This window comes from Gorilla gorilla, chromosome 9 (genome assembly GCF_029281585.2).
Source record: "Gorilla gorilla gorilla isolate KB3781 chromosome 9, NHGRI_mGorGor1-v2.1_pri, whole genome shotgun sequence".
Taxonomy (NCBI): Eukaryota; Metazoa; Chordata; class Mammalia; order Primates; family Hominidae; genus Gorilla; species Gorilla gorilla.
In genome coordinates this window covers 39,399,430-39,424,398 of record NC_073233.2, presented here as the reverse complement: position 1 = coordinate 39,424,398, position 24,969 = coordinate 39,399,430, and the positions used below count along the sequence as shown (strand labels likewise).

The 24,969-nt window shown below is 43.2% G+C and overlaps 1 protein-coding gene across 4 annotated transcripts in view; it reads right to left on the bottom strand.

Moving 5' to 3' along the window:
• Positions 1–24,497, bottom strand: part of TCP11L1 (t-complex 11 like 1) — a 34,027-nt gene extending 9,530 nt beyond the window's left edge. Inside the window, exons 1-7 of one of the 4 annotated variants that reach the window (XM_004050902.5) lie at positions 24,099–24,497; positions 19,944–20,130; positions 9,298–9,430; positions 6,785–6,905; positions 5,881–6,101; positions 4,929–5,065; positions 2,301–2,497 (exon numbers count right to left, since the gene is read on the bottom strand). In XM_004050902.5, coding sequence (XP_004050950.1) covers positions 2,301–2,497; positions 4,929–5,065; positions 5,881–6,101; positions 6,785–6,905; positions 9,298–9,430; positions 19,944–20,106 — 972 coding nt within the window. In that variant the 5' untranslated portion in view covers positions 20,107–20,130; positions 24,099–24,497. Of the gene's footprint in view, positions 1–2,300; positions 2,498–4,928; positions 5,066–5,880; positions 6,102–6,784; positions 6,906–9,297; positions 9,431–19,943; positions 20,131–23,503; positions 23,952–24,098 lie in introns of those variants that run through there. The other 3 variants (XM_031015929.3, XM_055356546.2, XM_055356547.2) reach the window with 3 other exon arrangements.
• Positions 24,498–24,969: the final 472 nt, after the last annotated feature.

The window sequence follows — 24,969 nt, the reverse complement described above, 5'->3', positions numbered from 1 at the left end:
CAGGGGTATCTAAGGCCTGGGGAAGATGATCAGCGGTGGGGAAAAGGGAAGTATTGGACGGTCTCCCACAGCTATTTTTAAATAGACATGTCAGGCTGAGAACTTCCCTCCAGAAGAGAACATGCCACAGTTCAAAGGGAACATTTTCCCATCTCCAATTTGACATTCTCTTTAGAGCTTCCTCCAGCACAAAACGGGGAACTCAGAGGCAAGAGGTGAAACCTTAAGCTCACAACTTCTTGAAAGGAAAAATAAGGAACTTATAAGAAAGATATTTAGAGAAGTATCTGGATCTGAGGATAGTGATAAGAAGCTCACGTACCCCCCGAAAAGAGAGGGGGAGTCTACATAACAAAACAGCTATTTAGAGAAACACTGGGGGAATCCCTTCTTAGTCATCTTCTTAAAGAGGTCTTGCAGTTAGAAGTATGTATTGTGAAAAACATAAAAAGAAAAAATATTGCTCAGGATGGAAGGGGAAGAAGTTTCTTTAGATAAAGCTGTGAACAACCACACCTCTGTTGTGGTTTCCATCAAGATGAGTAAAAACAGGAGAAAAATTCAGCAGCACAGACTGGAGCCTCATACATTGCTGGTGGGATGGTAAAATGATGCAGCTGCTTTGGAAATCAGTTTGGCAGTTCCTCAAAATGTTAAACTTAAGAGTCACCATGTAACCCAGCAATTCTAATCCTAGGTACGTAACCAAGAGAGGTAAAAACATATGTCCATGCAAAAACTTGTACTGGAATATTCACAGAAGCATAATTTATAATAACAACCCAAATGTTTGTCAACTGATGAATGAATAAACAAAATGTGGTACATCCATACAGTAAAATATATTATTCAGCCTAAAAAAGAAAGGAGGGCTGGGCATGGTAGCTCATGCCTGTAATCCCAACACTGGGAGGCCAAGGAGGGAGGACTACTTAAGGCCAGGAGTTTAAGATCAGCCTGAGTAACACAGCGAGAACCCTGTCTCTACAAAAAACACACTTAAAAATTAGCTGGGTGTGGTGGTACACTCTTGTAGTCCTAGCTACCCAGGAGGCTGAGGCAGAAGGATCACTTGGGCCTTGAAGTTCAAAGTTACAGTGAGCTGTTGTACCACCTAGCCTGAGCAATTCAATGAGACCCTGTCTCTAAAATTTAAAAAAATTTTTAAAAACCCAGAAAGGGAACACTGACACATACTACAACATAAATGAGCCTTGAAGACATTATGCTAAGTAAAATAAGCCAGACCCAAAAGGACAAAGATTGTATAATTCCACTCATATTAAGTACCCGGATTAGTCCAATTCATAGAGACTCAAAGTAGAATGGTGGCTGCCAGGGGCCAGAGGGCGGGGGCAATGGGAATTACTGTTTGGTGGGAAGACAGTTTCACAGAAGGAAAAATGAAAATGTTTTGGAGGTGGCTGGTGGCAATGGTTGCACAACAATGTGGATGCATTTAATGCCACTGAACTGGACAACTAGAAATGGTTAAAATGGTAAATTTTATGTTACGTGTATTTTACCACAACAACAAAAAAAAAACACAGTGGAAAAGAGGACTAAACTACTGCTATATGTGCTACAACATGAAAAAACATTGGTGAAAGAAGCCAGGCACAAAAGGCTGGTAGTGTATGATTTCATTTAAATAAAATGTCCAGGATAGGCAAATCCATAGAGACAGAAAGCAGATCTGTGGCTTCAGGCGTTGGAGGGAGGGGGAAAGGGCAGTGACCGCTGATGGGTGCAGCGTTTCTGCTGGAGGTGATGAAAATGTTCTCAATTAAACAGTGGCAATGGATGCATAACTCTGTGACTATACTAGAAAACAATGAGTTGTACACTTTAAAAGGGAGAATCTTCTGGTACATGAATTATATCAGAATAAAGCTATTCTTTTTATTTTTTATTTTATTTATTTACTTATTTATTTTTATTTTTTTGAGACAGAGTCTCGCTCTGTCGCCCAGGCTGGAGTGCAGTGGTGCAATCTCGGCTCACTGCAAGCTCCGCCTCCCAGGTTCAAGCAATTCTCTGCCTCAGCCTCCCAAGTAGCTGGGGATACAGGCCCCTGCTACCACGCCCAGCTAATTTTCTGTATTTTTAGTACAGAGGGTGTTTTGCCATGTTGCCCAGGCAAGTCTTGAACTCCTGACCTCAAGCAATCTGCCTGCCTCTGCCTCCCAAAGTGCTGGGATTACAGGAGTGAGCCACCATGCTTGGCCAAAGCTATTCTTTTTAAAAAGTTCAGCAGCACAAAAACAAATATGAGTAGTGAGATGGCTCAGGAGACCTACTTCGGGGAACGGCCTCTGGAGGTGGTCCCACTTCAGAAGCTTCAGGTAAGCGTAATTCTGGACAGCAACAGGGCTCAGCCTGGGCATGTCCCCAGAGCCAGCAGCCATTCCCCCCACTGGCAGGGCATGTTTATACTTCTGAGTCATAAGGTCCTCTGAGGCTTCTTCCAGCCACTGGGTGACAAAGTCCAGGGAATCTGTGAAAAACAAAGCTGCACACATTACCTTGACACCAAGAAGGGATGCTTCTCGGAATTACTTAAGGGACAATCGATGTCCTGGTGGAGTGATAAAGTATAAAGCATGAACTTTGGAATCAAATAAAACTTGGATCAAATCATAGTAGTGCCAATGACTAACTGAGGGATCTCAGGCAAGTCATAATGTGTCTGAGTTTCAGATGCCTGATATAGGCAAATTTACAACACTCACCTCACAGGCTGTTGTGAGGATTAAACAAGATAATGAATAAGCCAGGCATGGTGGCTCATGCCTGTAATCCCAGCACTTTGGGAGGCTGAGGTGGGAAGACTGCTTGAGCCCAGGAGTTCGAGACCAGCCTGGGCAATGTGGCAAGGCTCTGTCTCTACAAAAGATACAAAAATTAGCTGGGCATGGTGGCACATGCCTGTAGCCCCAGCTAGTTTGGAGGCTGAGGCAGGAGAATCACTTGAGTCCTGGAGGTTGAAGTTGCAGTGAGTGGTGATCACACCACTGTACTCCAGCCTGGGGGACAGAGCTAGACCCTGTCTAAAATAATAATAATAATAGTAACAAATACATGACACCTAGCCAGGCCTTGCCACCCACCTGGTATTTAACAAACCTTCCTTCCCTTCTCTCCCATCCTGACCACTGCATGAGATGGACCCCAAAGCCCTGGCAACTCCAGCTCTAGAGACAGACAGGATGAGACACCGGCTAGAGTTTCCCTGTGTAAAGTATCCTCTACACTGATGATGAGGCTTTTCCTTGTTTAGATCTTAACCTTGTATCAATCTGGCTTCCTTTCAACCTGCGGGAAAGTGAACTCTGTCAGGGAAGCCCCATCTGGCTTTCAGCAGCCCTCCTGCACCCCTGCTTTTCTAAGCTTGGTAATGCAGGGGGCACTCTGAGGGATACAGAGAGAGAGCTGGAGGATCTCACACATCATCTGATAAAAACTGCACCTGTCAGGTCCCAGGAGGTGTTGCAGCTCTGTTAGTGGAGGCTTCCTGCTTCCTTAAAACCAAGTGGGCGGCCAAGGTCACAGCTGTGGTTTGCTCTTCACTGGGGCAGGGGGATGCAGCTCCAGTTCACCCTGAGCTCTCGGTCATGACTGCTGGGCCATCTGGCTTCACCCTCTCTTCTGCTGATAATATTCTCCATAACCCCCCAGCTTTGGGAAACCCGGGCTTTCATGTTGTGAGTTAAGTGCTAGATGCAGGCACTGTAGCTGCTTCCACCCTACCAGTGAGTCCTCCACTATGCCCCAGCTTTCAGGTCCAGGCCTTAATATTACGGCTCTTCAGGCTACAAAACTCTGCCTAGCGGAGGTTGCAGTGAGCAGAGATTGTGCCACTGCACTCCAGCCTGGGTGACAGAGCGAGGAGACTCTATCTCAAAGAAAACAACAACAACAACAAGAAAAAACTCTTCCCAGTACTCTCACAACACTGGTGAGTGTGTGAGCTTGTGGTCAATCCATTCTGGTCAAAAATCTCCCAGAACCTGTTTCCAACATCTGTAAAATGGGATTAAAAAAAAGGTGCCTGGCTCATCAGCTTACTGTGTGAGGATTACATATGATCATGTACATCCAGCCCTTGGCACAAGCCTGGCACTCAGTAAACATTACCGAACTTCTTCTACTTCTACCTCTACCCTGTCCTTTCCCAACCTGCCCCGGCCCCAGCACCACCTCAGACTCCTCTGCCTGGGGCTGGATGAATCAACTGCATGGGGCATTCACTTAACTAATCTGGTCAGGCAACCCAACCAACCCAGAGACTGCTGTTTTCATCTCCTCGTCAGCAAAGTTAGAGGCCAAATGGAATTCATCATACATTGAATCTGAAGACTGAAATTTACCCAGAATGTCAGTTAGCAATTCAGAGACCATAAAAAGCACCCTAGAAATACAACGTAGTTTTAGATTCTGAGAGTCGTCTGTTTTCTGCAGTCATCGGAGAGGTTCATAAAAATGAGACTCTTCCTGTGTATGAAACAAGATTTATGCATCCAGAACAAAAGCAAAGTTAAATTTCCTGCTGTGCCACACAGGGAGAAGAAAAGTGAATTAACATTCACAGGATGTCTATCATGTTTTCAAAAATCAAGACCAAGAATGTATTTTACTTCAAACTGGTGTTTTCATCAAAAAACCATTTATAATTTAGGAATTCATTGTTTTTAATTTCTATTCTCATAGCCTACTCACATTCCTTTTGCTTGTCAATTAAGTTTTCTTTTCAATGCTTAACAACTCTAGATGTAGTCCCAACATTTTGTGCTTTTCCTTCTTCAAATTAGACTATTCTCCTACTAAATTTTAGTTTTGTTCTGAAAATAATATTATGCAACAAGCTATGGCAGCTAAAATGAAAAACCACAGACAACAAAAAAAGTACCACAAAATATTCAACATACTTGGTTGCCTCTCCAAAATCTCTTGAAACTTCTTCCTTTCGTATTCAACTGACTGCTGCATGAGATGAGGCCTGATGCTACTGATAGCAAAGTTGGCCATGTCTACTTTCATTAGGTCCAACACAGAAAAAATTTCTCTGAAAGAAAAAAGGATTTAGAACCAAGCACTTGTAAAGTAAACATAGCATTAAAGGAAAAGAGGACCAGACGCGTGGCTCACACCTGAAATCCCAACACTTTGGGAGGCCAAGGCGGGAGGACTGCTTGAGCCCAGGAGTTCCAGACCAGCCTGGGCAGCATAGCAAATGTGACAACATGATAAAAACTGATGGATCCACATGAAGGGCTTGTGAGTGTTGATTGTACTGTTTTTGTAATTTTTCTGTAGATTTGGAATTTTTCAAAAGAAAATGTTGAAGGAAATTAATGTATAAAAAATATATCTATGTATCAAAATGATAAGAGTGATTGTGCCTCTGAGAGGTAAAATTATGAGTAAATGTCTTCTTTTTACTTTTCTGCATTTTACAAAATTTTTTTTTTTAAATCCATGAGTACCAAGACTTCAGGAAGTTTAAATTGAAAATAGTTCTGGTCTGGGCACAGTGGCTCATGCCTGTAATCCCAGCACTTTGGGAGGCCAAGGCAGCCAATCACCTGAGGTCAGGAGTTCGAGACCAGCCTGGCCAACGTAGTGAAACACCATCTTTACTAAAAATACAAAAATTAGCTGGGCACGGTGGTGCGTGCCTATAATCCCAGCTACTCAGGAGGCTGAGGCACGAGAATTGCTTGAATCCAGGAGGTGGAGGTTGCAGTGAACCAAGATCACGCCATTGCACTCCAGCCTTTGCAACAGAGTGAGACTCTGTCTCAAAAAAAAAAAAAAAGAAAAAAAAGAAAATGCCTCTGAATTGTAGTTGCACGGAGTATGATTAACATATTTCCATACCTGAAAAGGGGCACTATTTCCTTAATGTCCTTTAGTTTCTTAACTTCCTCATCTCGAGCAGGTGCACACAGTGTCCCCATCATGCCAATAATGAATTCTGCCAGCTTGGAAATGTCTAGGGCCCCATTCTCTGCTTCCTGCTTTATCAGATCCAGATCCAAGACTTCTGTTATCTGGTTTCTCAGTCTAGTATGACCAGGCAGCAAGAAAGATAAGAGAGTCTACAAGAGAACACAGCTACGTTTAATCAAAATTCTTTAGACATCATTTCTAATTATATGTAATTTATAACTATCCAAATAAGGGCTTCTCAATTGCTACGTAATATTGCACATATTTTACTTCTTATTCAACAAACCTACAGAAAAACATGTTTACAAATCATTTACAATAGCTACTTAAGCTTCCATTTAAGCCCTAGGTAGCAATTAAATGGATAGAAGAAAAAACTGTTAATGGTGAAAAAAGAAAAGCATGTTTATTAATGTGAGCCTGTGAGCCAACCATAGATGATGACAATTTCCATGCATACATTTCTTCTTTGATGCTACTGCTAAAGGCGCTGCAAAAACAGTCCCTCCACCTAAAGCTTTCTCTGTCCCAAAGGCTGAGTCACTTTTTGGCCATTATAAATGGAATGTGTCCACACCTATTAAAATTTATAAATAAACTAGATTTTGTGAAATAACTTTGTTGTCTTAAATGCCTTCAGGTTATCATGGTTTGCTTAAAACTTTTTTTAAAAAAAGGGCATTAAGCCAAAAACACTCTTGATCCACCTTCTGGCAAGTACTTTAACTTCTCGATCCTTCAATTTCTTTAAAGTCTTCTGGTGGTGACACAAGAAGTTGAATAAACACTCCTAACACACCAGAAAAGCATCACAATTCACTCTTTGCCTCACCTCTTTGATTTCTCCTACAAGTTTGATAGCATGGTCATATGCTGGGGGATCGTCACTTAGCTGCACACTCAAGCAATCCCAAAACGCTTTATGTACAATCTCCTTTACTCTCTTCTTCAAGCTGGGGCAGTGAAAAAAAAAAGGAGGGGGGCAAAAACCAAAATATTTGAGTTTCAAATCACTTTCAAAAGCACAAATACTATGGGTTTAGGGTAAGATCAATCCCAGTGATTTGGACCAAGGGAAGATTTCCAAGGCATACTTCAACTGATGGCATACTTTATTTTAAAAGTTAGTGATTTTTTGCAATAAGCATCTCATTGGAAAGAATTGCTCTCAACTAACTGGATAGCCAACATTAATCCAAGAAACAGCATACGACAGTGCCATATAATAAGAATACTGGAAAGTTCAAAGCTGTTAATTTTAGTTCCCTGTTACTAGTAAGTTTCCTAAGATGTTTATAATTAGGTAGTCTAAGATAACAATTTAGGCTGGGCGTTGTGACTTACGCCTGTAATCCCAGCACTTTTGGAGGCCGAGGCAGGCAGTTCACCTGAGGTGAGGAGTTCGAGATCAGCCTGGCCAGAGGTTGCAGTGAGCCGAGATAGTGCCACTACACTCCAGCCTGGACAACAGAGCGAGACTCTGTCTCAAAAAAATAAAATAATAATAATAAGATAACAATTCAGTATGTAGTAGGTTGAAGGACTTTATTTCCTAAAAATATCATATTTCCATGTGATACATGGGACAACTGCTTAACTAGGTACCAAACTGTAACAAGTTATATATACAACATAACATTTCATTAAAACCAGTATTGGCCAGGTGTGGTGGCTCATGCCTGTAATCCCAGCATTTTGGGAGGCCAAGGCGGGAGGATCACCTGAGGTCAGGAGTTCAAGACCAGCCTGGCAAACATGGTGAAATACTATCTCTACTAAAAATACAAAAATTAGCTGGGTGTGGTGGCGCATGCTTTATAGTCCCAGCTACTTAGGAGGCTGAGGCAGGAGAATTGCTTGAACCTAGGAGATGGAGGCTGCAGTGAGCTGAGATTGCACCACTGCACTCCAGCCTAGACAACTGAGCAAGATTCCGTCTCAGAAAACAACAATGGCTGGCGCAGTGGCTCACACCTGTAGTCCCAGCACTTTGGGAGGCTGAGGCGGATAGATAACAAGGTCAGGAGTTTGAGACCAGCCTGACCAACAAGGTGAAACACTGTCTCTACTACAAATACAAAAATTAGCTGGGCATGGTGGCGCACGCCTATAATCCCAGCTACTCAGGAGGCTGAGTCAAGAGAATCGCTTGAACCTGGGAAGCAGAGGTTGCAGTGAGCCAAGATCATGCCACTGCACTCCAGCTTGGGCGACAGAGCGACACTCCATCTCAAAAAACAACAACAACAACAATAAAAATGTCTTTCTGTCTTGAGCACAAAACAAGCAATTCTTCACTATTAAATGCAAAAAAGTACCATCTTTGCAGATATAAGAAATCTCTGTGAAGTCATATTTAGAAGCTTCCTATGGGAGACACTTGCCAGCACAGCAGCCATTCCTCCCCCTTTTGTTAACAGAATCCCAGTGTTTTTCAGGGCAACCATATACTCTGCCTGTGACAATAAATCATGACTAATCTAATAAGCCCATCACAGCAGTTCATTCCCTTTTACCCGACTTAAGCTCTCCAGGCTCACTTATAGCAAGGGTAGCATGTGACTAAATTCTGATTAACAAAATATTAGCAGATGTCTGCTTCATGACTCCAGGGGAAGATGTTCCTCTCCAACAAAAGGAGAGCCCTAGTCCTCCCAAACTTTTTGCTCTTGCCAGGAAGGCTGATGTATTATGGGATGCTTGGAGCTGCAGCATTCATCCTGCAACCATGAGGACAGGCTAAGAGACTCTCAGGCACCATCCGGAATCCTGACTTTGGTGAGCTGCTGACAGAAAGGCACTTGCACGCATATTTCCTTGATTCTAAAACAAACTCCCCCCCCCCCCCCAATATTTTAATCTCTCAGAAACTTGGATCTTTCTTAAAATCAATGGCATTTTTATAATTATAATGGGCAGTGTTTCCTCTTTCTTATGACAGCACATTTTTAAAAGGTGCACCTTACAACCAATAGAGTTTTTGATTCAATAAAAAAATGGTTAAGTGCCAGGCACTAGGGACACAGAGAATAACCCACAGTCTTCGCCTTTGCGATGAAACCAACAACTATAGTGCAGTGTGATAGTTTCAAAGAAGTGAATGAAACAAGGCAATGAAAACACAAGATGAGGCAGCTAGATCCTACTGAGTAGGCAGACTTTCACAAAAGATTTTTAGAGCTTTTATTTGATTTTTAGGTTGTTCCTTGTTTAGGAATATTTTTTAGCAATAATGTACAAAAGGAAAAATACGTTTGAATATACTGGTATCAACTGAAGGAAACATTTTCAAAACTGGGAAATGGCAGTGTTCTACTAAGCAAGATAATTTAGCAACCACCTTACCTGTTTTCTGGTAATTCAACTGGTTTAATCTGAAAGTCTCCATTTACTACAATTTCATGGGCTAGAGCCATGTTGGTGACGCCTCTCGCTGTCTCTAGAAGTTCTTCTACTGTCACAAAGCGAGGAGGACTAGCTGTAACAGAAACTCACTGTAAGAGATTTGCTTCCCTGGATTCGAATTTCTATTAAAATAAGAAGACAGTGGTTCTGGTACCAGACAATAATTTCAGTTATTGCCTCTATTAAAATGTTTGTTCTGGCATTTTCAAACAGCAACAGAATGTTACTTCATATTCATTTTTTACCCTTGAATCCTAAAAGCAGAGATCATTTATTAATACTCAAAACATCTGGTTTTTACTAAGACTGGTCAAAGGAAAATAATTACTGTAAACTGAAACTTAGGAAAACTTAAGTTACAGATGATCATCTGTCCCATAAGCTGAGGGTTTATTTTCTAGTCTGCCTCCTGTCTACCCTAAAAGAAAAAAAAAAAAAGAAGACACCAGATTTAAGATCTTCTCTTTTGCTCCCATTAGCAGTTTACTTTTGCACTACCACTAACACTGCCACAAATGAATCTCCCCAAATTAAAATAGCATCAAGGCTAGGCACAGTGGTTCACACCTGTAATGCTAGCACTTTGGGAGGCCGAGGCGAGAGATCATTTGAGGCCAGGGGTTGGAGACCAGCCTGGGCACCATAGTGAGACCTTGTCTCTACAGAAAAATGTAAAAACTAACCGGGCATGGTGGTGCATGCCTGTAGTCCCAGCTACTCAGGAGGTTGAGGCTGGAGGATCGCTTGAACCTGCCGTGAGCTATGATCATGTCACTGCACTCAAGCCTGGGTAACAGAGCAAGACTCTGTCTCAAAAAAATAAAAATAAAAAGTTGTAAAAAATTAAAATACCATCAAGTCCTTTAGGGTGCCGATGGTGCTGTTTAAACAATGCTAAAACCACTATCTTGTACAGGATACTGTGACAGAATATGATAGCTCTGCAGTGGTCAATGGACAGATCAAAAGATGTGTGACACAAGAATTTTCTAGAATGCTGATCCAGGAATCAAAAACTTTGAAAAAGAGTCATCTCTGATTTCTCTCTTTCCCCTGCTCTGTTATCCAAGTCCTGTAGATTTTACTTCTGTATCGACTGCTGCAACAGCCTCAAAATTTGTGTCCATACTTCTCTTTTGATAAAGCTTGAGACTGATCATTCAGAAAGAAGGTTCTAAACCAAGGAACAAAGGGGAATTCTTACTCTTAAAAGGCTATGATAAGGCCAGGCTCACACCTGTAATCCCAGCACTTTGGGAGATCGAGGCAGGTGGACCACCTGAGGTCAGGAGTTGGAGACCCACCTGGCCAACATGGTGAAACCTCGTCTCTACTAAAAATACAAAAATTAGCAGGGCGTGGTGGTGCATGCCTGTAATCCCAGCTCCTTGGGAGGCTGTGAGGCAAAAGGATTGTTTGAACCTGGGAGGTGGAGGTTGCAGTGAGCAAAGATCACACCATTGCACTCCAGCCTGGGTGACAGAGGAAGAATGCCTCAAAAAAAAAAAAAGGGTTTCTGATTTAGCAGCTCTGGAGCAGGGCCAAAGAATCTGCATTTTTTATTTTTCTATTTTTTTTTGAGATAGGATCTTACTCTGTCACCAACAGGAGTACAGTTGCACAATCATGGCTCACCCCAGCCTCAACCTCTCAGGCTCAAATCATCTTCCCACCTTAGCCTCCCGAGTAGCTGGGACTACACGCACATGCCACCATGTCTGGTTATTTTTTCTATTTTTTTAAAGACAAGTTTCGCCATGTTGCCCAGGCTGGTCTCGAACTCCTGAGCTTAAGTAAGTGATCCGCCTGCCTCGGCCTCCCAAAATGCTGGGATTACAGGCGTGAGCCACAGCAGCCAGCCCAGAATCTGTATTTCTAACAAGTCTCCAGTTGATGCTGATGGCTCCAAACACCACAGTTTGAGAAGTACTGGCCTAGAAGATGAATATATTAATTTTATGTGATAGTGATAAGATCTGGCCTTAAAATTAGATAAGTAATGTCACTGGTTTGCCCAGGTTTAAAAGATCTTCTTACATTGGTGAAAAGTTATTTTCCTTTTTTCTTTTGCGCACCAAAAAAAAGAAGAAAAAAAAAGGAACCAAATCGAACAGCTGGTCATATCCTGCCTGGTAAAAAACTTTATTTGGTCACAAGGGGAAGTTGGGAAAACTCAGAATTCTTCCTCACAACATTCTCAGCATTTCCAAAGAATATGAATAAGAATACAGAATAAATAAATCTGGCTTTGTGGATATTGCTAAAATATAATAAATATCCAAAATCAAAGCCCAATATATCTTTTCAATTAAAAAAATTTTTTTTAACTTTTAAGTTCAGGTGTACATGTGCGGGTTTGTTATACAGGTAATCTCGTGTCACCGGGGCTTGTTGTAGAGATTATTTTGTCACCCAGTTATTAAGTCTAGTACTCATTATTTTTCTTGATCCTCTCCCTCCTCCCACTCTCCAGTAGACCCCAGTGTCTCTTATTCCCCTCTATGGGTATATTATTAAGATGTCAATTTTCCCCAAATCAATCTATTGGTTAAATGAAATCCCAATCAGAAGGCTTTTTTGTTGAAACTGACAAACTAATTATAAAATGTATAAGGAAACACAAAAGACCTCGAAAAGCCAAAACTATTTTGAAAAAGAAAAATAAAGCTAGAGGACTGACACTGATTTCAAGACTTATTATAAAACTATAACAAGACAGTGTATTTTTAGCATAAGGATACATAGAAATTCAGGGCAGAAAAATCCAGAAATAGACTAATATACACACACATATGTATATAGGTGGTCAACAGACAAGGATAGGCCGGGCACGGTGGCTCATGTACTTTGGGAGGCTGAAGCAGGTGGACTGCTTGAGGCCAGGAGTTTGAGACCAGCCTGGATAACATGGCGAAATCCTGTCTCTACTAAAAATCATTTAAGCCCAGGAGACAGAGGTTACAGTGAGCCGAGATTGTGCCACTGCCCTCCAGGCTGGGTGACAGAGCAATACTGTCTCAAAAAAAGAAAAGCAAGGATAGTTTTGTTTTGTTTTTTTTTAATCAAATGGTGCTACAACAATTAAGTATCTATATGTAAAAGAATTACTCTATCATGCCTGTAATCCCAGCACTTTGGGAGGCTGAGGCGAGCGGACCACAAGGTCAGGAGATAAAGACCATCCTGGCTAACACGGTGAAACCCCATCTCTACTAAAAATACAAAAAATTAGCCGGGCGTGATGGCAGGCATCTGTAGTCCCAGCTACTTGGGAGGCTGAGGCAAGAGAATGGCGTGAACCCAGGAGGCCAAGCTTGCAGTGAGCTGAGATCGCACCACTGCACTCCAGCCTGGGCGACAGAGCGAGACTCCGTCTCAAAAAACATTAATAATAATTACTCTAGATCCTTCTCTCACATGATAAACAAAAATGAACTCAAAATGGATTGCAGAGTGGGGCATGGTGGCTCATGACTGTAATCCCAGCCCTTTGGGAGGCCAAGGCGCAAAAATTGCTTGAGGCCAGGAGTTTGAGAACAGCCTGGGCAACATGGCGAAACCCCATCTCTACAAAAAATACAATTAGCCAGGTGTGGTGGCATGCTCCTGTAGTCTCAGCTACTCAGGAGGCTGAGACGGGAAGATGGCTTAAGCCTACGAGGCAGAAGTTGCAGTGAGCCATGACCCCGCCACAGCACTCCAGCATAGGTGACAGATAGAGACCTTGCCTAAAAAAAAAAAAAGAATCACAGATAGAAATCTTTGCGATCTTGGATTAGGCAAAGATTTCTTAGATAGGATACAAAAAGCTCAAACTACAAAATAAAAAATGGATAATTTGGATTTTATCAAAATTTAAAATGTACATTCCATGATAGACTCTATTAAGAAAATAAAAAGTTTTTGTTATTTGTTTTTTGAAATAGGGTCTTATTCTGTTGCTCAAACTGGAAAGTGGTGATCACAGTTCACTGTGGCCTCAACCTCCCAAATAGCCGGGACTATAGGTGCACACCCAGCTCAGTAGGGATTTTCTGTATATATACATATGTATAAATATATGCTTATTTTTAAATTATTTCTGTTATCAGTTATCAGAAAATGAAACTTCCACTGTGGGTACATCAATATCAAGCATCAGGTGTTATTAAACTCCACCAAGGTCTTACCCCTTAAGAAGAAACTCAGAGATTACTAGGGCTCCCAAGTTTTTTAACCTTGCTTTTGCAAGAAATTGTGGGGAAAAGAAAGAGAGATCAGACTGCTACTGTGTCTATGTAGAAAGAAGTAGACATAAGAGACTCCATTTTGTTCTGTACTAAGAAAAATTCTTCTGCCTTGAGATGTTGTTAATCGGTAACCCTTGTCCCAACCCTGTGCTCACAGCAGAGACCTGTGCTGTGTTGACTCAAGGTTTAATGGATTTAGGGCTATGCAGGATGTGCTTTGTTAAAAAAGTGCTTGAAGGCAGTATGCTTGTTAAAAGTCATCACCATTCTCTAACCTCAAGTACCCAGGGACACAATACACTGCGGAAGGCCCTCCAGCAGGGGCCTCTGCCTAGGAAAGCCAGGTATTGTCCAAGGTTTCTCCCCATGTGATAGCCTGAGATATGGCCTCCTGGGAAGGGAAAGACCTGATCATCCCCCAGCCCAACACCCGTAAAGGGTCTGTGCTGAGGAGGATTAGTAAAAGAGGAAAGCCTCTTTGCAGTTGAGATAAGAGGAAGGCATCTGTCTCCTGCTCATCCCTGGGCAATAGAATGTCTTGGTGTAAAACCCAATTGTATGTTCTATTTACTAAGATAGGAGAAAACTGCCTTAGGGCTGGAGGTGAGGTGCTAGCGGCAATACTGCTCTTTAATGCACCCAGATGTTTGTATACGTGCACATCAAGGCACAGTACCTTTCCTTAAACTTATTTATGACACAGAGACCTTTGTTCACAGGTTTCCTGCTGACCCTCTCCCCACTATTACACTATTGTCCTGCCACATCCCCCTCTCCAAGATGGTAGAGATAATGATCAATAAATACTGAGGGAACTCAGAGACAGGGTGCAGGTCCCCTGGGCCCACTTTTCTTTCTCTATACTTTGTCTGTGTCTTATTTCTTTTCTCAGTCTCTCGTCTCACATGACGAGAAACACCCACAGGTTGTGGAGGGGCAGGCCACCCCTTCAAAAATAATCAATGTCTTACCATCTGAAATTTATGAAAACAACAGAAACACATCACATCAAGTCCTCTGCGTGAATTTTTTTTTTTTTTTTTTTGAGACGGAGTCTTGCTCTGTCACGAGGCTGGAGTGCAGTGGCGCGATCTCGGCTCACTGCAACCTCCGCCTCCCGGGTTCAAGTGATTCTCCTGCCTCAGCCTCCCAAGTAGCTGGGACTACAGGCGTGTGCCACCACACCCAGCTAATTTATGTATTTTTAGTAGAGACAGGGTTTCACCATGTTGGCCAGGATGGTCTTAATCTCTTGACCTCATGATCCACCTGCCTCGGCCTCCCAAAGCTGGGATTATAGGCATGAGCCACCGCGCCTGGCCGGATTTGTTATTTCCCAATAATTTTAGTCATCTGGATAATAATAGGCACCGTTACTATGCTGCCTAGTCATGAAACACAGTGGCTGGAGCAAATCAGGAAGGAATTTCACTTCCTCTGGACTCTGTTGAGTACGACCTTGAACAAGTCACTTAAATCTTGCAGGGTCAGTGTTTCTCCATATGCAAAAAGAAGAGACTTAAGGGTGTGCTATGAAATATAAGAATCCTCCAAATTTTAAACAAGTGCATTCTCAGTGTTTTGGGCATACTTGGAAAAAACCAGCTTGCACCAAGTACTAAGAACCTCACCATTAGGAAGAAGAAAATTTTCAGGAACTGTCCAAGTTAAGAGACTACTTAAAATCAGACTTATCAATGACAGGTATCTGATCATGACAGATAAAAGCTACAGTTCTAAGATATGATCAGGACATGTTACCGATGTACATATAGAGGAATTATTCACTGCATACAAATTATAGGGTTGTGGGGATTTTGTTTTGTGAGAGTTCTCAAATTTACCAATTTCATAAATGAAAACTTGGTAAGGATTGCATAAAATTGCATAAAGATGCAATTTGGTGGACAACACGTCTTCACCTTAATTTGTTAAGAGAACCTGGGTTGTAATAAGAGCCATGAAAAATGGTAAGGTCAACTCAGACATGGTGGTGCACACTTGTAGTCTCAGCTACTAGGGAGGCTGAGGTGGGTGAATCACTTGAGCCCAGGAGTTCAAGGCCAGCCTGGGCAACATAGAGTGATCCTGGTCTTAAAAAAAAAAAAAGTAAAGATACATGTAACTTACCCTGGAGTTTATCTTACGTGATACAAAGCTAAAGTTGTTGCTAAATTTTGTTATTTTGTTACAGCATTTGCGCACTGATGCCGTTAGATAAACTGAAAACCATATTAGGTTAAACATGACTTTAGAGAGGCTCGCAGATTCCAAAATAAAATGAAGTTCTAATTTAGAATGGTTGTACTCTCTATCTTTACTAAGGTGTCCTGAGATGTCTATACACTCTGAAAAGATGCTGTTAGTCACATAAGTGGACGGACATTTATGGAGGGCAAGATTGCAACTGTCACCCAAACAGCTACTATAGAATGAGTACAGTAAAGCCAGGGTAAAGGTTACCCATAGTACTTATTATGTTGTTGGAAACTGCTTGTTAATTTGTCTTCCTGGTCGCTAGCCTGCAAGCTCCATGAGGACAGAGACAATATGTGCCTGGTTCACTGCTGGATCCCTGACATACAGTATGCACTCAATAAATATTTGACTGATTGAATACAGAGACACCATAATTCAAAGTCTAGTCATGAGCTTTAGAAATGTAAGTTCTCGTGTCATCTATTCATCTATAGATGACTGGGATCTACTAATTAAATTCACAAGGACCTGATCCAATAAACAAAGGTCCTAAGTGGGAGATATTAACTGGAATAACAATTGATGTTTGTCATCTGAATATAGCATCTTTTACTGGTCAACTAGGTGATTAAACGTTAGAACAGAGGGTATTTTGTGAGAAGAGCATTAAAGTGTAAGTAGTAGAAGATTTTAGAGAAAACATTGTTAAGTTACAGTTGACTGATCCTTACTCTGTTTAAAGAACAGATAATCTTTTACAATCAAATCACCACCTCAAATCAGTACCAGTCAATTTTTTACAAGCCAGCCATTTTTCCTTTTTCAATATTCTGCATCGGTTACATCAGAATTCCACTCTTTTTTTTTTTTTTTCTTGAGATGAAGTTTCGCTCTTGTCCCCTAGGCTGGAGTGCAATGGCACAATCTCGGTTCACTGCAACCTCTGCTTCCCAGGTTCAAGTGATTCTCTTGCCTCAGCCTCCCAATTACAGGCACACACCACCACTCCTGGCTAATTTTTGTATTTTTAGTAGAAACAGGGTTTCACCATGTTGGCCAGGCTGGTCTCGAACTCCTGACCTCATCTCAGGTGATTCCCCTGCCTCAGCCTCCCAAAGTGCTTATAGGCATGAGCCAATGTGTCTGGCCTAGCAACTCCACTCTTAAAGTATTACTCTGTGTTATAATTTAAAACAATAAATGTTCTCTTTTTGCTACTTAGGTTTTAATTTGTAGAATTCCAAATGTGATTTTAGAGTTACTTTAAACTCAGTAGCTACAAATTTACAGAGTTTGGGGGAAATGTCTGTAAACTGTTAATTCCATATTTTGTAAATCCTTATTTATGCCCTATGTGTTCAATAATGCTTCCTTACCTGATCCCCAAATAATGAGGTCTTAGCTTTATCTTTTGGGTTTATAGCCCTGTACCTACCTAGTGCTACAGGAGAAATAGGAAGGCAGCCAAAAGGAATACCTTAGGGCATTGATTTTAAACCTTATTTCGGTACAGACTACTAAGAGAACTTAATGAAAGCTTCCATGACCTTATTCCTAAAAACATGCATATACAAACAAATGTTGATATACTTTTTTGGTTATTACTAGATCCCCTAAATCTTGATCATAGGTCCCAGGATAAGTATTCTTGCCTTAAGGGCATAACTACACACAATTTCAGATAATGTAGCTTAGTACTGGTTTGACATTAATTTGGAATCATGCCATCAGACTGACAAGATGCCAAAGGCGAAGCCATCAACCAAAGAATGGCTGAACCTATAAAAGTTAAAATTGTTTAAAAAAATTAAAACCAATCAACCAACTGTTGGGAGAAGCTAAAGCAGGGCTTGCATGTCTGACATAATGTAAAAGAGTCTTGGAACATGTCCAGGGTCTAAAACCCCTCATGGCCTTGGGAACGCCAAGCTCTGTGCTAAAGGGCAGAAGGCTGCCCTGCCGCACCATAATCTAAGCCCAGGGCATAAAACCCTTCGTGGCTTGAATGGAATCCAGGGCTCAGGGCGTGGCCTCTGGAATGTGTCTAGACTTGCTGGCTCCTTGCTTCTAGCACTCCTAGGCTCATAGATCTATTGTATCTTAAACTAGAACATGTTTCCCATTATATCTCAAGCAGCAGAACATGTTCCATATGCTGCAAAGAAAATGCTAAACCGTCACAGCTGTAGATCATGTGCTTGATACACTGCTTTCTTTCAACCCCCACATCCTCACCACCTGCTTCTTTGTTTCATCACCAATAAATAGTGCAGGCTTCCAGAGCTCGGGGCCTTCGCAGCCTCCATACTAGCATTGGCCCCCGGACCCACTTTATGCACCCTTAAACTTGTCTTTTCTCATTCCTTTGACTCCACTGGACTTCGTCACCTCCACATTGGGTCTGGCCATCCCAACAACCAACCAACCAATAAAGGGTGACTGAAGACCTAAACCAAAAGTTCTTCTTTAGCAGAAACTATAGGTTGTAAAGCTATCATGTTAGCCATATACATCTACATTACAGCAATCAATCCTGGCCTCTTTATTTTTTTTATTTTTATTTTTTTGAGAGAGGCTTGTCTCACTCTGTCATCCAGGCTGGAGTGCGCTGACACAATCACGGCTCACTGCAGCCTTGACTTCCCCAGCTCAAGTGATCCTCCTGTCCCCGCCTCCCAAGTAGCTGGGACTACAACCACGTGCCACCATGCTCAGCTAATTTTTTTTTTTTTTTTTTTTTTTGAGACAGGGTCTTACTTTGTCACCCAGACGGGAGTGCAGTGGCGTGATCTCGGCTCACTGCAGCCTCCACCTCCCAGGCTCAAGCGATCCTCCTGCCTTAGCCCCACAAGTAGCTGGGACTATAGGCATGCACCACCATGCCTGGCTAATTTTTATTTTTTGTAGAGATGGGGTCTTATTATGTTGCCCAGGCTGGTCTTGAACTCCTGGACTCAAGTGATCTTCCTGCCTCAGCCGCCCAAAGTGCCAGTATTACAGGTATGAGCCACCATGCCTGGCCAATCCTGGCATCTTTAAATGCAATAGATGACATAATGTTAGTAGCAATAGTAGTAACAACAACTAATGTTTATTAAGCATTTATTACCTGTGAAGCACTGTTCTAAGTGCCTTATAGGAATTCATTTAATCTTTACTGCTACCCTAAGAAATATTGTATTTTCCTCATTTTAAAGACAGGAAAACAGAAGCTTTCTAACTACACATATTGGAGTCAGGCCTGACAAATGCATGATAGACTGTGCTAGTAACAACATGTTTCCTTGGACACAATTTGACCTAATAGTTGATTTATTAAAATCTATGTGATAATAAATCAGAATAAAATAGGGTCCATTAATGTTTGCTAGAAGAATAGTATGTTGACTAATAAATTGCCTGGGAAGGGCTTTGATCATTTTAGAAGAAACACACCCCAAAACCCAAAAATGTCTGTACTTTTTCCAAATATGTACAACTACTGATCATCTACAATTTAAAGGGATAACATCAATACCAACATTCTTAGACTATGACATTCCCTCTTAAAAACTTGCATTTTTGGACTCACTTCAAAATGCTTAAGGTACCCTTCATAAAAGACGTGAGTTGAGGCAACCGCTGGGAATGCCTGAAGATATTGCCACCCTTTCATTTAAGAGGCTTGCTCCTTGCCAGGGATCTGAAATGACTTCACCACACACATTCAGCAAACTGAATCCCCTCAAGCTTGTGGGAACTAAGCCCCCAGGCAGAGAATTAGGGTGTGGTGAACTTACTCACATTTTTTTTTAATCTGCACAAGCACAGTCCTGGCTGGAATTAGCCTCAGACTTTTCAAACACTCTTTCAATAAAAGCTGCAATTTATACTCCACCCTCCTATTTCTCAGAGCACTTCAGAGACTGGAGTGTCACTGAGGCTGGAGAAAGACAGGAACATTCTGGACATTATTCTAAAATGTTAATTTCCCATGCAATTGAAAATCCACAAGTAGCTAGGCTGCCAGCTGAGGAACTGCTATTATTCCTAAATGCTACATTGGCAATGTTATATTATTAGAACCTAGCTCACGGCCACATGCACAAGGAGGCCTCATAAAACCATCACCTGAAAACAATGACAATATTGCATCTAACCAAAGTCAAATTTGCTTACAGTGAGGTCTCTGCACTCTTTGGGGGCTGGAGGAGTCTGACTTTATTGCTTTTTGTAAGGCTTCATCAGCACCTTCCACAGCATCTTCGAGGCCTTCCTCAGAATCATTGGATTTTGATTTTCCTGCTTCATTTACATTGGACTTGTCAAGGTTTTCAGACATTCTCAATTAAGTTTATTCACTTTCCTAGGAAAGAAAAAAACAACAAAAAAAAGAACTAAAAGTATTCTAGCTCTGTCACCAACTAGCAATGTGACTCAGGGCAAATCATTTAATCTCTTTGGGTTTCAGTTTTCTCGTTTGTAGAATAAATGAGCTTTCTAAGATCTTATTCAGCTATAATATTCTACTTCAATGACTAAACAGATACTTGTAAAATGACATTAGTAATTTATCAGATTTCTGGATCTCAAGTAGTAGTTAGTTGGAATATTTTTGTCCTACTCCTAAGTAGCATGTTTCAAGAATACAGGGCCTTAAACTATTAGAAGACACACTCTAAACTGTCTGCTGCTACAATTTTAATCAGTGATTCAATCTTAAATTCTTTACTTTCATTCCTAAGAGCAGATAGGTAAACTCCTTGGAAATAATGCTTTTAATTGGGCTTACAAGTGAATACACTGGGCTAAAGGGTTGATTCCTTGATATTATTGTGTGAATAAGATACCCAGAGATGATAGAAACTAGAATTTTTTTTTTTTCAGATGGAGTTTTGCTCTTGTTGCCCAGGCTGGAGTGCAATGGGGCAATCTCAGCTAACTGCATCCTCCGCCTGCTAGGTTTCAGCAATTCTCCTGCCTCAGCCTCCCAAGTAGCTGAAATTACAGGTGGGTGACACCACGCCCAGCTAATTTTTGTTTTGTTTTGTTTTGAGACAGAGTTTCGCTCTTTCATCCAGGCTGGAATGCAGTGGCGCGATCTCAGTTTACCGCAACTTCCACCTTCCGGTTTCAAGTGATTCTCCTGCCTCAGCCTTCTGAGTAGCTGGGATTATAGGCGCCCACCACCACGCCTGGCTGATTTTTGTATTTTTAGGAGAGATGGGGCTTCACCATGTTGGCCAGGCTGGTTTCGAACTCCTGACCTCATGATCCGCCTGCCTTGGCCTCCCAAAGTGCTGGGATTACAGGTGTGAGCCACCGTGCCCGGCCTAATTTTGTATTTTTAGTAGAGACGGGGTTTCACCATGTTGGTCAGGCTGGTCTCGAACTCCTGACCTCAGGTGATCCACCTGCCTCGATCTCCCAAAGTGCTGGGATTACAGCCATGAGCCACTGCGCCCTACAGAAAACAGAATCTTATTAAGTGTTTAAGAGGAATGTGTGGGGCAAATATTTTTATTACCTTCTTGCCAGTAATTAGGAAAAAGATTGTGAGTAAGAAGCTGCAAACAACCATAATGTATGCAGTTGGGTGGGCTTTTTATTAGTTGCTGATCAGAATAGCAATAACACTTGACACTGTGCTTTGGAGCAGTTAATAAAAGGTCTGCCTGGGCCTCCCAAAGTGCTGGAATTACAGGCATGAGCCACTGTGCCCAGCCTAAAACAGGCCTAAAACAGGCGGATCATGAGGTCAAGAGATCGAGACCATCCTGGCTAACACGCTGAAACCCCGTCTCCACTAAAAATATTAAAAAATTAGCCTGGCATGGTGGCAGCGCCTGTAGTCCCAGATACTCAGGAGGCTGAAGCAGGAGAATGGCATGAACCCAGGAGGCGGAGCTTGCAGTGAGCCGAGATCGCGCCACTGCACTCCAGCCTCCGCGACAGACTGAGACTCTGTCTAAAAAAACAAACAAACAAACAAACAAACAAACCCTGTTTTAATTACAGTAAAAGTTTTAGTCAATTCCTCCACTCTCCCTTTTCCTAGGGTGTTTCTGGAAGAGAAGACACAATGTTTCTTCATTTGCTGAAAATAATTAACATTTGTAACATCAGCACTTGAAGATCACAAAACATTTTCATAAACACTAATTAGACTTTCTTACACACATGGAAGGTAATCAGGTGATCAAAAGAAATGTCAACTGATTTAGGGAGTTTGGCAGACTGTGTTCTGCATATTAGAGAGAGGTGAAGAATCACCTGATAGAATTATGTGAAATTTCAGAGAACTCCATTAAATAGAATGAAGTTACTGGAATTGAAATATTCAGGCCTGTTTTTGTTTTTTTTTTTTGTTTTTGTTTTTTTGAGACAGACTCTTGCACTGTTCCCCAGATTGAAGTGCAGTGGCACCATCTCGGCTCAGCTCACTGCAACCTCTGCCTCCCAGGTTCAAGGGATTCTTCTGCCTCAGCCTCCCCAGTAGCTGGGATTACAGGCGCCCACCACCACGCCTCGCTAATTTTTCTATTTTTAGTAGAGACGGGGTTTCACTATGTTGGCCAGGCTCGTCTCAAACTCCTGACCTCTAGTGATCCGCCCGCCTCAGCCTCCCAAAGTGCTGGGATTATAGGCGTGAGCCACTGCACCTGGCCCAGGCATGTATTAATATGAAAGTTGTTTTCATGTATTTCCCCCTTCTAGACCCATCTTAGCTTCCAACACCCCACTGGAGACACCCATCTCCTCTGTATCCTAAATCCTATTAGGGTCAGGAAATGCTCCAAGATCCAAAGGATAACATTACCAGCATATTCTGTGAGAAACGACAAACAAAACGCTGTTAATTTTATTCTCTTCACATGCTGAGAAGGAGCCCAGGAGGGATGAAGTAATTCATTCTGTGCAGTGAGGAGGAAAAGGAGGATTTCTAGGTCTCTAATGCTCAGCTTAGTAAACTAACCCCATCCTTAAGATTGAGTTCAAGTCCTGTCTCTTCCCAGGACACTTCCCGGACCTCACCAGTGATTGCACCTTTCTCAACTCCTGCAGGGCTGGCTAGTCGACATTTGGCATTTGTCACTGCCTTAAATTCAATTCAAAGCGTGCTTATTTAAATAGAAAGATGCAAATACATAGTCTAGAGGGGGAGGCAGACAGGCTTACAAGGAGCCATAATGAAACTTAAGTGGCATTATGAAATTGCCCAGGGAATATAGCAGAGGAAGAAACTAACTCTGTCTGGGAGGAGACTGAGAAAACCTTCCCAGAAAAGATGACATTTGAACTGATCTTTAAAAGGAGTAGGATTTCACCTAGTTAAAACATGTCTGGAGGGGGAGAGGAGGTGAAAAGGAGGGCATTTCACTCAGAGGGCAGAAGCCAAGGCACAAGAAAATGAGAAAAGGAAGTGGCTAGAGATGATGGAAAGATGCGTTGGGGCCAGATGGTAAAAGTGCTAGTTTTTATTTTAAAATTCCCCACCTAGATTTCGAACTTCTTAAGAGCCAGGACCAGTCATATTCTCCACTTATGCTCCATCTGTATATCCCCCAAATAGACACCCACAAGTATCTGTTGATAGAGATGAATCCCTACGTCATCTCTGTGATGTCACTGTATCTGGGAGGGCTGGGCGTTGGTTTCGGACATACCTGGGCCCCAATTCTGGCTCTTTACTAGCTGTGTAACTTCAGTGTCCTCCTCTGTAAAATACAGCTACCTACCTGCTCGGTTTGGGGGGAGATGAAACGAGGGATTGTGCACGGCAGGCCTTCTACAAATGGTAACTAATTAAAGGGCTCTAGGATGCGGCCACGAACCATTTAATTTGCTTATATCGCGCGCATCCATTCAACCCCCACTGTGTCTAAAAAGAGAGCCGAGGGGAGGAGGATCCTCGCACTTGCCAAGAAGACGGTCATCCGTCGGGGCTGCACGCGGGCCTAGGCTGGACACAAGAGGCTCCCCAGCAGAAAGGGTCTTTCGGCAAAAAAAAAAAAAGGGGGCTCTGTCCCCCGGCGCCGGGAATCCCCTCCTCTGGCACTGATCTCCACTCGCGCCCGGCGTCCGGATTCCGTTGTAAACAGCTGTTCAGGCCAGCGAGGGAGTGGCAGGGCCGGGAGTAGGGGAGGACGCGGGCACGCCGAGAGACAGCCTCGAGGGGTGAGCTCCACCCGCCCGCGGACCCCGCCTCTTCCTCGCCTGCCCCCGACATCCCGGGATGGGATCCGACGGGAAGAGGCGAAGAGATGCCTGCGACTTGGACCGCGCGCTTCCCGGACGGGCCCCGCCAGCCTCCGCCCCAGCTCCCGCTCTCACCTGCCACGGAGTCGGCGTTCTCCCTCCTGCCGCTCCCGCCGCGAATCAGGCGCTGGCTGGCGCCGCGGCGGAAGCCGGAGGGATGCGCGGCAGGCAGGGGCGGTTCAGCCTCTGCCCCTCCGAGGCCGCATCCCTCGCCACGCGGCGGGCGGTCCTCCCAGCCTGACTCGGGTGGGCAGCGGTCAGAGCGGCCGCTTCTCAGCATCAGGAAGGAGGAGACTGCTCTTGGCCGGGAGGCGCCAGCCCTATATAGGGCAGCGCCATGTCTTCGTACGGAAAGGCGGGAGGGTCTTTCCCCTGCTTGCCGAAGGGGTTCAGTAAGCGGTGACTCGCAGCTGGGCGGCGCCGTGTTTCCTCAGGGAGAGGTGGAAAACATGGCCGATGACCGTTCAGGGGGCTCCGTGGCCGGTGGCTCCCAGCCAAGGGTCGCCCGCCGCACGCAGTGAGGCGCCATGTTTTTGTACGGAAACGCGAGAGGCACGGCCGAGTGCCCGCCGATGAGTCTCAGCTGGCGGTGGCTCGAAGCTGGGGATGGCGCGCCCCTAAGGCGCCATGTTTCCATACGGAAAGGCGGAAGGCGCCGCCGCATCCCAGCCGCTGGTGGGGGTGACGCGAGGAGAAAGGGAGGCGGAGAAGGCGCGGGTCAGTCAAAAGAAGGAATAAGAAGCCATTGCATCTGAAACCTTCCCCGCCCGTTCTTTGAAATTTAATTTTGCCATCCTGTTTGTAGCTACACAAAGTTTATTCCCCTTCTCTCATTTCCTCAGCTTTAAAAAGTTAGTCCGGGCGCAGCGGCTCACGCCTGTAATCCCAGCACTTTGAGAGGCCGAGGCGGGCGGATCACGAGGTCAAGAGATCGAGACCATCCTGG